At 59.4% G+C, this 13,293-nt stretch overlaps 1 protein-coding gene across 1 annotated transcript in view; it reads left to right on the forward strand.

Moving 5' to 3' along the window:
* The window catches only part of SREBF2 (sterol regulatory element binding transcription factor 2), a 62,731-nt gene extending 51,774 nt beyond the window's left edge, over positions 1-10,957 (forward strand). Inside the window, exons 14-19 of the mRNA XM_082636595.1 lie at positions 750-859; positions 2,023-2,155; positions 4,617-4,785; positions 6,900-7,085; positions 8,587-8,698; positions 9,186-10,957. Of these exons, the coding sequence (XP_082492721.1) occupies positions 750-859; positions 2,023-2,155; positions 4,617-4,785; positions 6,900-7,085; positions 8,587-8,698; positions 9,186-9,406 (931 nt within the window). The 3' untranslated portion in view covers positions 9,407-10,957. The remainder of the gene's footprint in view (positions 1-749; positions 860-2,022; positions 2,156-4,616; positions 4,786-6,899; positions 7,086-8,586; positions 8,699-9,185) is intronic.
* The last annotated feature ends 2,336 nt before the right edge of the window (positions 10,958-13,293 follow it).

Consider the following 13,293-nt stretch of genomic DNA (forward strand, 5'->3'; position numbering starts at 1 on the left):
CCTAGTGTAGGGTCAAGAGGGAAATCCAGTGATCCCTTCATGTTTATTGCTTGAACCTGGCAGCCCCACGAGAGCCCTCTGTGGGCTCTGACCTGGCCCCTTTGCCTCTTACTGCCAGACCAAGTGTATCACTTTCCACCTTTTTCTCCTTTTTACCCATCCCTTCACCAAGTGGAGTCAGTTCCTGGAGCAGTCAGGGATTTGATTCTTTTGCTTTGCTCTTTGCCAGGGGAAGGGTGGCCTGTGCAGGGTGTGGAATGGAACGTGGGGAGCTCGGCAGGAGGCAGGCGCTCGGGCCCAGACACCTTGTGGGACCCCGACCTGTGTTGAGTGTGTCAGTGTCTTATTCTTACAGAGTTATTGAGCGCAGTCTTTCCTTCACAGAGTCAGACCTGAGAGGCAGACGGGCCAGGGTCACTCTGGTTCACGGGCCAGGTCCTGACTGGAGTGCACCTGAGCGGAGAGGGGAGGGCGGTCCTACCTGGGAGGTCAGAAAACCTCTGGGCAGAGACGACAGTTGAATTGGGTCTTGAAGGGCGAGGGATGCAAGAGAAAGCTGGCTCTCCCGGCAGAGGGGAGAGTGTCAGGACTGGTGTCAGGGCAGCCTGGGGAGAGTGTGAGTGGTGTGAGAGGCAGAGCTCGGGGCGCCTGGCGAGGTGGGTCTCAGAGCTGGGGGCTGACCAGCCAGGCCGTGAGCGTGGTCCTTGTGTACATTCTGATGTGTGTGGGACCCTTTCTTTTCTTTCTAGTGAATTCTCCAGTGCTCTGGAGTACCTGAAACTACTTAATTCTTTTGTGGACTCTGTGGGGATTGTGACCGCCCCCTTCTCCAGCAGCTGCGTGCTCAAGTCAGCCCTTGGTAAGCATCTTGTGGGGCAGCTCCGCAGGCCTCAGGTTGCTTGATTCAGTCCTTCACAGCCCTTGTGTCCCAGGGTCCAGGGTTAGTTATGAGTCTGCACTCGAGAATCTTCTCTGGATCTGAGGTGTGTATCTGCAACCCCCATGTAGCCCTCATGCACAGTTCCCCCGTGCTGGACAGTGTTTTGGGGGCAGGAGATCATGATTCTCCTAGAAGTGTGACAACGAGTGAGTCGGTGTCCTCCCTGGCCCCTGGATGGGTGGGGCAGGTCAGGAATTCTCCCAAACGCTCAGAACGGGCAGCAAGTGGTCCCGGCACCGGGAGCTGGGGAGGGGCTCACCTTTCAATACACAGTGGTCCCCGGGGCTGCTCTTGGGTCTGATACTCTGCCAAAGAGGTCTTTCATCCAGGCATCTATATTGCCACAGTACCCATCGCCTTGGGTGGCACAGCACAACCAGCGACTGAATTGGCACCAGGACATTCTTTGCTTCTGTCTCTAAACTGCCATCTGGGTGATGGCACACGAGCTGTCACCTCTTGCGCTTCTGAGGCTGCTGGGGGACAGCGATGTGGAGCTCCCTTCTGGCCACTCTCCCTAGAGAGAGAAGGATCCCAGAGAAGCAGCCGCCCTGTCATGACCACTGACCTCGTGGCCTGTCTTTATTTCAGAGTTTAGAAAAGAACATATTCTTAGGCCTTTCATCATACAGGTCCACTGAGAAAACTTAGCCTCAGAGAGGAAAACACTAAAAAGATTCTAACCTGAGCCTGTTACTACAAATACTTTGGAAACACCACTTTTCACAACTGTTGGAAGTTTAGGTTGTTTCCAGCTTTTTACTTAAAAATAACACCACAGTGAACATCTTCGTTGAGACTTTTCTCTATTTAGGCCAATTTCTTTGTGATGGATTGCCAAAAAAAATGGGATTACTAGGTTAATAGGAGTGAACATTTTTAAGGCTGTTAATACAGATTGCCAAATGTGTTCTGAGATGGTGCTGGTTGGTGCTCCCACCAGAATCGTGTGAGAGGGCAGCCCACAGGCCCCAGCCCGTCGCCAGGAGGGAGAGATGGCACGAACGATGGGAACCCGGTGTAGCCAGCAGGCTCTGGTTTCTGTGGGTGCTGGAGCAGCGTTTGGTTCTGTTCACCTCTAGGTCCAGACGTTGTCTGTCGGTGGTGGACGTCCGCGATCACCATGGCCATCAGCTGGCTCCAGGGAGATGATGCAGCTGTGCGTGCTCACTTTACCGAAGTGGAGCGTGTTCCCAGGGCCCTGGAAGTGACAGAGTGCGTAGCCCCCCTTGACCACTTGCTTGCTTCTCTCCAGGGGAGTCCCCAGCGCCAGCTGTGCCAGGCTCACTGGGTGAGCGGGAGGGAGCAGGTCTGGGTGGCCATCTGGGTGGAGGGTCAGGCAGCCTGGGGACTACGTGACAGATGGAGAGATGAAGTGAGGGGGTGAGGGCACCATGGAGAGACCAAACGTGGCGAGCACGTCTGTCCGTGTGTGTCGCCCCAGCAGCGGTCAGCGCTGCTTCCGGGCCTCCTTGCACAGGCTGACGGGCAGGGAGAGCCGGCAGCCCCCAGCGTCTTCAGAAGCTCCCGGTGGAGCCAGGCAGGGGGCTGATGGCTTACAGCCAGCACCGGCTTGTGAGGGCCCGAGGATCCTTCTCTCACGTGCCAGCACTGCATCCAGTTTCCTCTCTGCCGCCCTCCACCCCGCCACCAGCGCTATCGCTAAAAAGGCCTTTAGCACAAGGCATCACTGGAGAGCTTCTGGCAGTCCTCCTGGGGGACTCATGCCTGCTTCTTGGGGGCATTTGGCCCATAGTGACAAGCAGCCTGCCGATATCCTGGCTGCTTCTGACTGGATCTGAGTGTCCCTGACATCTTCTGCCATTCGAGAGAAATTGTAAAATGCTCCGAGACAGAAAGGCCTCACTGCGTCTTTCCTCAGAGCCAAGGCTGAGCAGATGCTTAACCAGGAGAGCGGGAGGAGGCTGAGGAAAGCAGGCTGAGGCGGGTTCCCTGAAGTCGGTCTGACACTCCAAGTTCATTGAAGTAACCCATTTTTAAGCACCCCGACCAGTGAGCAACCACCCTGTGTGTGTTTTCTCCCAGCCAACGCACCTGAGGGAACTGAGGCTCGGCGGGTAAATCATCTAAAGCCACCTCACTTCTAAGAACAGAGCCCCAGTGTGCAGCTAAGACCCCCAGCAGGCGTTCCTTCCCCCGAACTCAGTCACTCCGGGGTCCCTTTGCTCTTCAGGGATGATGATGCTGTGGGACCCCCTCCCCCAATCCCAGCCTCCCCACTGTCTCCCTGACCTGCTCTATGAAACGAGGCTAAGTTTCTCCAGAGAGTTGAACACCTGACTTCTGGGGAAATGGCCGTTAGAGAACAGGTGCAGATAATGGGACCAGTACTGTATGTCACCACAGGTAGCAGCGAGTGGTATCGTGGCTACTCTACAGATGAGGAAACTGAGGCACCGATTGTTTGAATGACCATCTTAGGCGGCTTCTTAGTGGCAGTCCTGGTGGTTGAGCCTGCGTCTCTGATCCCTCCCTGTCGGCCACGAGCCGCATTCTGGGTCTCCTGTACCCCTTCCATGATTCCGTCATTCCTTCTGCGAACACTTAGCCGAGAGCGTCCTCGGTGTCGGCTGCTTTCTAGGCTCTGGGAGGCGGCAGTGAACAGGACAGCAAGTTATAGCCGTAAGTGAATAGACGTGGCCGTCCTGCTCGGCGCCTTCCTGTAGGAGCTGTTGCCTTTGCCTGTGCCTGTGCCAGGCCAGTCTCGGCTCCTGTGAAGCAGCCGGCGCATCGCTGGGAGGGGTTCCGGGCCAGAGGCCGGTCAGCCTCCGGGAGTTCGCACAGCGCCTGGTGAGGGAAGGAGGCGAATAACTGGGGGCGCCAGGGAGCCTGACCCGGGGGGCAGCCAGAGGAGGCTTGTAGGGGGCAGGACAGGAGAAGGCGGACCAGAGGGCCGGGCAGGTGGAACAAGTCTCAGGAGACAAGTGGGAAATGGTGAGAAAGGGTATTCCAGGCAGAGGCACCCACGTCAGCAGAGGCAAGGAGTGAGGAGGGGAGAGGGGATAAGTTGCCTGGAGCCTGGAGCAGGGTCAGAGGCAGACGGGAGGCAGGGCCACGGCCAGGCTGAGAAGGGCCTTGTTTAGAGCTTGCTCTCCCTCTGCTCTCCTCACTTCCTCCTCCAGCCGTGCTCATTCATGGATATTCTCACATGTGTCAGACACTCAGGGCCTTTGCATATGCTGCTTCTCTGCCTGGAACCCTTCTTCCTAGAAATCCACACTCCTGCTTCCCCGGTTCCTTCAGGAGTTCCCTCAGGTCCCTTCTGCGCGAGTGTCACCTTTCCAGAGAGGACGTCCTTGACTATGCTTTATAAAATGCCACCCCCTTCCTCTGCTTGACTTTCCTTCATGGCACGGGCACCAACTGGCATTACGCAGTCAGCATCTAATGCATTTACTATCCGACTCCTTCACTAGGAAATGAACGCCGTCAACCTTCCTTGAATGAGGAAGGTGCTTAGGGGTGGGAAGCCTCACTCACTCAGAGCTGGCATTTCCGTTCTGGAGCTGGGGATCTGGAACCATTATGGCAGCATTTGGTTTAACAGACAGACCCACGTGTCACAGCAGCAGTCGTCTCCGGCTTGGGCTCCCCCCTTCATTCTCCGCAGGCGACGTGCACTGACCTCCTGCCTCTCGCCTCTCTCACCGCCCAGGAGCCCCCTGGTGAAGGCCGTCTTCCACACCTGCAGAGCTATGCACGCCTCACTCTCCGGGAAGGCGGACGGGCAGCAGAGTTCCTTCTGCCACTGCGAGAGGGCCAGTGGCCACCTGTGGAGCAGCCTCAACGTCAGTGGGGCCGCCTGCGACCCAGCCCTCAGCCATGTGAGTGGGGGCTTCTCTGGCCCCTCGGGGAGGTGCTCAGCTCTGCTGGGTAAGAGCGCTCTGACCGGCCTTGAGCCCACCCAGCCCATGAGGCTGTGCGAAAGACAGACCAGGGAAGCAGCCCCCTTCCCCAGAGCGTAGCCTGTGGGTCCAGCTGGGTTTCCTTTCAGTACTTGGACGAGCATGTTCCCACCAGAGTCCTGGGTCCTGCGGGCCCACAGCTTGGTCAGCCCCAGGCGAACCTCAGCTGGCCAGGGCTCTGCATTTGCTCCAGGCAGCTTGCCTGACTCCCCAGGCCCCCACGGGCCCCCGCTCCCTCGCATGCACATCCTGAGCCAGCTGAGTGTCCTGGGCACCCCCGTGGCTGGCTGCACACCCTCGAGCGGGCAGCTGTGGTGCATTGTAGTTGCATTGCATGTTCTGGCGGTACCCATGCAATGTTTCCACAGTGCATCACAGAGGCCTGCCCAGCCCTCGAGAGACTTCCAGCCAGGCCTCGTCAGAGGGCTCTGCTCTCCCTGTTGGGTCACAAGGCAGGGCCATCCGGGAGAGGGGAGGGGCGTGCACGCAGCTGAAGGTGAAGCATCATCTGTTCACAGGGAGGAGTGTGGTTTCGCTCCAGAAAGGGAGACAGGTGTGTCCTGGAGGGCCCAGCTCTGAGCCCCTCACTGGGGTTTGCTCTGGCACTTCTGGCTGGAGGTCATCAGTGGCCCCGGACCCTGGGGTGAACCCAGGACAGCAGCCAGCCCTACAGGACAGGCAGTGTGCCGACAGGGCCCAAGACCAAAGGCTCGAGGGGGAGCCACAGCTCGCTTTGTGCGATTCCTCTGCTGGTGTCCAGTACTGTTTATCTTCATGAGAGAACTAGACTGTCTCAGCTTAGTTTGGGGAAGGAGAGAGAGGCTGCGGGCACCCTTGGGATTGGGGTTCCTGTGTGGGAGAATGGGCCTAGAAGAAGGGAACTCCACAGAAGCTGGCCTCCCCCGGGGGCAGAATTCAGCCCCAGGCTGCTACCCCACCTCTTAGAAGTGCCACCTATGAGGAGAGAGACCTCATCCATGTCCCCCCCCAAAGCTGTCAGCAGCCAAAAAACACTGTGGCCAAGGGTCAGGCAACGTGCAGGTTCAAGGCAGGGTCCGGGGTCCGGGGCAGCACTGTGAGCTCCCCAGGTCCAGCACCCTGGAGAAGGGGAAAGCCAGACTGGACAAGATGAGGAATGGCCTAGGGGAGTCCGTCAGAGCCTGAGGGCCGCATGTGATCCATCTCGAGAAGCCCTGCTCCCTGGTGCTGAGGGCCCTCTGGAGCAAGGCAGGTGGCCTGGCCTTGTTGGTGCCTGGCGGCATCTGTGCTTATGGGCGCCAGTGTGGGCTGAGGCCAGTGCTTCTGAGGCCGGGCGTGGTGCCTCCACGCAGTGCTCTCGTGTGACGCTCGCTGCAGCCCTGAGGTGCCCGTTTTGTGGGTGAGGAAACTGAGGCTCAGAGGTTTGGTCATATGTCAGGGTAGATCTGGGTCAGTGGATCCAAACCCAAGCATTCAGCTGCTCTGTGGCTCTGCCTTCTTGGGCTCCTGTCTCCCCGACTCCAGAGGCCACTTGGGCCGGGCCTTGGTTGCCCTCTGTTGAAGCGAGCCTCTTCCCCCTGGTCCTCCATCTCCAGGCTGTGCTGCCACTTCAGGCTTTTGGATTCCACTGGAAGGATGGGGCCGAGGCACCTTTTGAGTATCTCAGCCTCCCAGCCAGCCATGGGAGGACTCCTGTGAGGTGGGAGGGACCTGCGACTTCCTATTAGACCCGTGACGGTTATTCCTGTCCTCGCCACTTGTGTCCCCTCACGAGCCTGCAGCCTCTCTCTGAGCCTTGGCTTCCTCACCCGCAAGATGGGAGAACAGATCTACCGCCTGGGGCCGTGGAAAGGACTAGATGCCGTGAGCTTAAGTTCACTCTCCAGCTGTTCTCTTGCTCCCTGTGGGGTGTTTTCCAGGCTCCCCCGTCTGGGGCTCCGCCCTTTGTCCCGGAGCTGCCGGGTGTCAGGCGGGGGAGGGCCTGGTGGGTGCCGGGATCCTTGTCCCAGGAATCGGCCAGTCACCTGTTTCCTCCTTTGTGGCCCACCCTGCAGGTGGTCCAGCTGCTGACCTGTGACCTGCTCCTGTCGCTGCGGACAGCACTCTGGCAGAAACAAGCAGGAGCCAGCCAGGCCCTGTGTGAGACCTACCACGCATCAGGCGCTGAGCTGGCTGGCTTCCAGCGGGACCTGGGCAGCCTGCGCAGGCTGGCACATAGCTTCCGCCCGGCCTATCGCAAGGTGAGGCCCGGCCTGCTGCCGGGGGAGGGCAGAACCCAGCACAGCACTGGCCTGGGGTCGTGGAGTCGGCCTCCTGAGGTCAGCTGAGCTGTCAGGCACTGGGCTGGGTGCCATGTATCCCTTTGTTTGGCTCATGTTGGTGGAGTACTTGGTGTGTGCCCAGCCCTGGAGCGTGGTGGTGAGCAGGCCACACGGCTGCAGACAGAGGACAACACAGATTGTGCCTCACCAGTTAAACTCAGGGATGGGGGGCTCTGGGGGCAGTGGGAGCAAGAAGGGGCTCCCAGCCTGAGCGGAGAGGGGCGGGAAGGCCACGAGGAAGCTCTCTACTCTGGCTTTCGTAATTGGTGTCAGAGCAGCAGAATGCCCCTAGACATGCCTTTCATTGTTTTTCTGAGCCACTGGGGGCTTTGGTTCTGCTGCCCGACGCCCCACGTAACATCCCCTTGGCAATGGCTACACGGTCTGAGATAAGCTCTGAGGGCAGATGTGTAACTGGGCTTACTGGACGCAAATCATTTCACTGTTTGGTTTATTTTTATTGCTAATTAGGATAATATACTCAGCATGTTCTCGCCGCCTGAATTATTTTCCAGAAATTCAAGTGAGAAGGCCAGAAGTGTGGGGAGGGAAGGGTGCGAAAAAGAAGGGCTCAGGGTGAGGTCGCCCCACCCTAGGGTGCTATGGGGCCCTCGCAGGGTTACGCTGTGGCCCCTGTATGCAGCGAGCCAGGACAGACACGGCAGATGGACTACAGTCATGTGAGAGCCACCCCCCTCGCCGTGGAGAAGAGGAAGTGTGCCCCAGGCACTGTGGCCCCCATCAGAGGCCTCCTCAGAAAAGACTGCCACCTGCCCAAGCCCTTCACCGCCTCCCCCGGTGCCTCCAGGGCAGCACTCCTCACACACTGAGATGTTAAGGTGTAAAAGAACCTTGAGATGTTAAGAAATTAGAGACCTAGGCCTGGCCGCCCCATCCCCAGTGACTCATATTTACAGAAGAGCTGCAGACTTTCACCTGGAAACCTCTGGACTCTTCCTTTCTGAAGAAACAGGAGGCAGCAGGAGCCTGGACCTCCTTGGTGCCAGCGCAGCCATACCCCTGCCCCCTCCTGTCCCTGCCTCACCTCTGTCCTGTTTTCGAGCTGGAGGCAGCCTCCGGCGGAAGTGCGGGTCCCCCCAGGCTACTTGTCCTCCAACCCCAGAGGGCGCTTTGGCGCTCCCGGTCAGCCGTAGAGGAAGCAGCCCTTGGCCTCTTTCTCAGCTCGCCACCGTCTTGCTCCTGCCCCACCAGGTGGCCTGTGCTGTGTTCCCCTTTCCTGCCTGGCTTGTGTCGGGTCAGAGTGAGGACGAGAGAGGTTGCTTTCAAGGGGTGAGCAGGGCAGGGTGTTGTGGAGAGGAGAAGGGGTGCCGTCGGGTGGCAGACGAGATGCTGCAGGGAGAGACCTACTGGGGCACAGACAGGTGAGGACCCCCGGCTTGTGTCCCCCTGCACCTCCCAGGTGTTCCTGCATGAAGCCACCGTGCGTCTGATGGCGGGGGCCAGCCCCACCCGTACCCATCAGCTGCTGGAGCACAGCCTGCGACGGCGCACCGCTCAGAACGCCAAGCACGGTGAGCCCCCCAGCACCCAGCGCCAAGGCCTGGGTGGGCCCTGCCTGGGGAGGAGCGGGGAAATGGGGGAGGAGCCCAGCCCTGCCCTGCCCTCGGCATCTGCAGGGTTCTCAGAGGCAGCACGAGAACCCAGGAAACCCGAGGCTTGATTTTGTGGGTGCCGGGGAGGGTCCGTGAGGTGCTGTGGGGCTTGGACGGTCTTGGTCGCCTTGTCACGGGTCCAGCCCCGAGTGAGGAGGGGACGGCTGCGGCGTCGCCCCACTGTGGGAGCCGCTGATGGGCCACACCTCGGCCCCGCCTCGGAGTAATAGCCTGTGGCCCCGGCGGGTTCAGCTCATATCCTCTGTGAACTAGGCAGGGCACTGGAACCTCCCTTGCTTGGGGGGCGTGAGGATTAAATAAACCAGCTCACACCGAGCCCTGGGAACAGCACCTGCGTCCTGGCGGGCTCTCATCTCAGGGAGTGCGTGTCTCATCATTCCCGCAGGAGAGGTGGACGCCTGGCCCGGCCAGCGAGAGCGGGCCACCGCCATCCTGCTGGCCTGCCGCCACCTGCCCCTCTCCTTCCTCTCCTCCCCGGGCCAGCGGGCGGTGCTGCTGGCCGAGGCCGCCCGCACCCTGGAGAAGGTGGGCGACCGGCGCTCGTGCAGCGACTGCCAGCAGATGATTGTCAAGCTGGGGGGCGGCACTGCCATCGCTGCCTCCTGACCCCCGGGCTCTGCCCACCTCGGCCACCACTTCCCTCTGTCCGTGTTCCTCTCCCTCCTCCTCTGCCTCCCAGTCTCCCTCCTCCCTCTGAGAGCTGTGGGATGAGCCGTGGCTTCTGAGCTGTCACCTGCCAAGGCTTTTGGACAACCTCAGGCTAGTGGGCCCCTTGGGCAGAGCCCCTTAAAGCTGCTGTGGATCGATGCCCACAGTCCAGGCCCTAGTGGGCCTGAGAGAGGAAAGTCAGGGCGGGGCGAGAATTGGGGGCACCCTGACTTGGAAGCAGCAGGGGGAGCTCCCAAGCTGCCCGGCCCCACCTCCCGCCCTCCCAAGACACTCTCTCCTGTGAACATCTCTCCCTGCCTTTTCCTGCTTCCTTGTTTTTTATCAGGCTTTCCCTCTGGGGGACTTAGGTCTCTGGGCACCAGAGCGCTTCACCTTGGCACTGTGCCCAGCACGCCCCCCTTTTTATACGAATGTTTTTATATCAGTGTGCTTGGGGTTGCCGTGATGCAGGGCTAAGTTGCTGTGGCATCTTTCTTTCTCTCCCTGAGTCTGCGTCCCCTCCCCTGTGCCTAACAAAGCCAGTCCATTGTTTTCTCTTTACTACACAGGACAGCCAGGGAAGGAGGGAGCCCAGCCCTTGGGAGGTGGGTGGGAGGTAGGGGGCAGACCTGGGGATGGATGAAATAGTGTCGGCATAATTTTTTAATTTTTTAAAAAATAAACTGTATCTTATTTAAGTGTCCTGTTCCTTCCCACTCCCCCGCCCCCTGGGACGTCAGCCCAACCTTGGGTTAGTCCCAGGGGGTTGGGAAAGATGAAGCCACCCATTAAGGACTGGGGACCAGGGGTCTTCAGTATGGGTTCTCAGCTCCCTGTCATCCCAACTCCTACCTCCATAGTCTGTTTTTATCCCTAATTCTTGACCTGAAAATAAGCCAGGGTGGAAGGCACCAGACCCCAACCCCTCCCCAGTGACAAGCCCCTTTTCAGGGTGGGCACAGTGTTGCCCAAGGTGGGCACTAGGAATGAAGCCCCCTTCCTTGAGGGGGGTCCTGGAAGGAAAAGTGGTCCCACTTTTCTGGATCCCTTGGCTTGGTGCCTACCCGGAGGCCATTTCTCCTGGGACCCGAGGGCTGCCTGGTATCCCGGGGCCTGCTGGGAGGCTGAGAGGGGCTGCCCTCCCTCTCTCCCTCCCTGTGCTTCTCACCCGCTCAGGCTGGTTGGGGCAGAAAGTGGGCCGGGACCCCAGCACAGATGGGGGTACACACAGCAGGGAGGGGCTCCTCTGATGCGAAGTGCAGGCTGGAACAGCTTGGACCTCACCCACTTTTTCTCTCCTGCCCACCCCCCCCCACTGTAATTTATGGCCCCTACCCACTGGGTGAGCCAGCCTTTGTGTCGTGTATATACTGTGCCTTTTCTCATTCTTGTTTAGGGGGTGGGGGGTGCTTTTTCACTGAACAGGGGGATACACCTATGGCTTCCTTGATGTGGAATCATTCACTGTGTCCTGGATGTAGGTTATTGAATAAACACAGATTGGTACCACCCAGCGTGAGGCGTGTGAGGGTCTGTGGCACAACCGCTGTGGTGACTGCATGGCTCGGCCTCCAGTGTGTCAGAGACTGAGGATAGCCACTCTGCCAAGAGGCCCCGGGGGGCTTCAATCTGACTGACCTTCCTTGCCTGCCCATGCACCTGGCCCCTTCCTCCCAGTGCTGGCTGCCTGGCACACACTCCAGGGCTGGGACAGACCTGGGATAAAAGGGGTATTGGTGGTGTTGCTGGGGTCAGAGGTCACTGTATACAGGACACAGAGCTGGCTGTTTAGGGGACAGCAGAGTTTTTTGGGATTTGGGATGCTAAGCCCTTCTGTGTTCACCCCTCAGAGAGGAACCTCTCCCCTATTGCGTGGGCCGCACCTTGGTCTCCCCATCTCCCGGGAGGCAGTGAGCTTCTGAGGATGTGGCCTGCCAGTCACATCCAAGTCCAGCTCCTGTACTTGCCAGCTGGGTCCCCTTGCGGTTGGTGGGGGGTGCGCATCACCTCAGCTTCCACTTCCATGTGTGCAGAATGGGGATGACAGTCTCTGCGTTTGACCAAGTCCCCATAGGCTGTTGGCCAGTTTGAGTGACACAGCATACATGAAGTGCCAGTTTATGGTGAGGGCCTAGTGAGGCTGGTGAGGGGCCGGACCACAAGGAGCGCTGGGATGGGGGAGTGCTGGGCCCTGTGGGGAGGCGGGGTCAGCAGTGCCACGTCGGGATAAGCCTGGGGGCTGAAGTGCATGGTCCGTGACCTGGCCCGGCTGAGAAATGGGCCAAGTCCCTTCAGCTCTCGAAGCCACTCCGTTCTCTGAAGGGCAGTCACAGCAGACCACACCGTCCCACGGGCCAGAGCAGCCCAGGGTGGGGCTGGCAGCTGTAGCTGGTCCTTGTCCACAGTTACTACAGCAGCGTTTTCAGTGAAGGCCTGGCCCCCTGGGATGTAGATCCAGGGCCCTTGGGACTGAGAATGAACCAAGAGGTCATGCCCACCTCCCAGCATAGCCTAGCCAGGGCCTATGTCACCAGGGTGGGTGGCCATGGGTGGCTGATACGTGCCCAGGAACCCAGTCCTTTTGTGAGTCTCTGCAGGATCCATGGCTCAGCACCCCTCCCCCTCCCCCAGCCGTATCTGTACGGCTGCAGGATAGTCCCGGGGGCAACCCCATCCTGGGTTGAGGGTGTGAGGGCTGCCTCCCCTGTAAGCCATGGGGGTCCTCACTGCAGGCATGACCATGGGCTTTGGGCTCTGTTCTGCCCTTGGGCTTCTGGGCCTTGGTTTCCTCAACGGATGGAAGAAACAGCAAGGTGGACCCTCCTACGGCTGAAGAGCTGGTGGGTTTGGCGGCCTCAGGGCAGCCCAGCCAGCAGGAGGAAGGCCTGAGACTGCCTGTACCCTGGGCGCAAGGACCCCTCTGCCAACACACAACCTTCCCTCCCTGACACCGCCTGCCGCTGCCATCCCACCACCAGATTCACAGTGGTTGCAGACTACAGAAGAGTCCTCAACTGGAGTCAGTTGGGTGACCTTGGCAAGTTACTTAGGTCTCAGGACCTCAGTTTCCTCTTCTGTAAAGCCACACACCTATGGGGCTTTTGTGAGGATTAAATGGAAGAAATAGCAGCAAATGGTGGCCATTGTTATTAAAACAGTATACCAGTGCCTAGGATACACACGAGGGAAACTTTGTTGAGGTCACACAATGGGGTCACACACATAACCCAGCCCTCAATCTCCCCACCAGTGCCTGGCACAGACAAATCTGATGCACGCAGGCTGTTGGCAATGCCCTGGGCCATGGCCAGGTGCTGAGCCTGCCTGGCAGGAAGGGGGAGAGCTGGCAGTGCCAAGCATGAGTGGGGTGAGCACGCTGGTGGGGGCACTGCCAAGGCTCTGGGTCCAGCATCCCCATCCCCGTTTTCCCCTAGAGCAGCCACCAAGATTAGGCTCCCCCATCCTGAGTACCAGCTGTCTACTCGGCCCACAGCCCACAGCCATCAGGGGGGTGGCCCTGGGCCAGGCTGGCCAAGTGGCCAACAGCCCAGGGGCCGGCCCAGGGCCAGAAAATGTCAATGAGAATGAGCCAACTCAAGCTGTAGAGCAGGTGACCGGCTGGAGGGGGCTCACCTCCATTAAGGGGCATGGACCCTCAGGAGCCCACCAGCCCTCTCCCCTGTGCCCAGCCTCAAGATGGCTGGGGCCTAACTGCGTCCTCTTCCGTGGCTCCTACTGGTGTGGACATTAAGCCTGGCATTCAGCCCTGACCACCCTCTCCAGCTGCTTCTCCCTGGCTCCCAGAACCCTTGCCCACCGGCTTCCAGGAGCAGTCCTCTGCTATT

This window comes from Mesoplodon mirus, assembly GCF_964341445.2.
Source record: "Mesoplodon mirus genome assembly, chromosome: 11".
In the NCBI taxonomy this organism is placed as follows: domain Eukaryota; kingdom Metazoa; phylum Chordata; class Mammalia; order Artiodactyla; family Ziphiidae; genus Mesoplodon; species Mesoplodon mirus.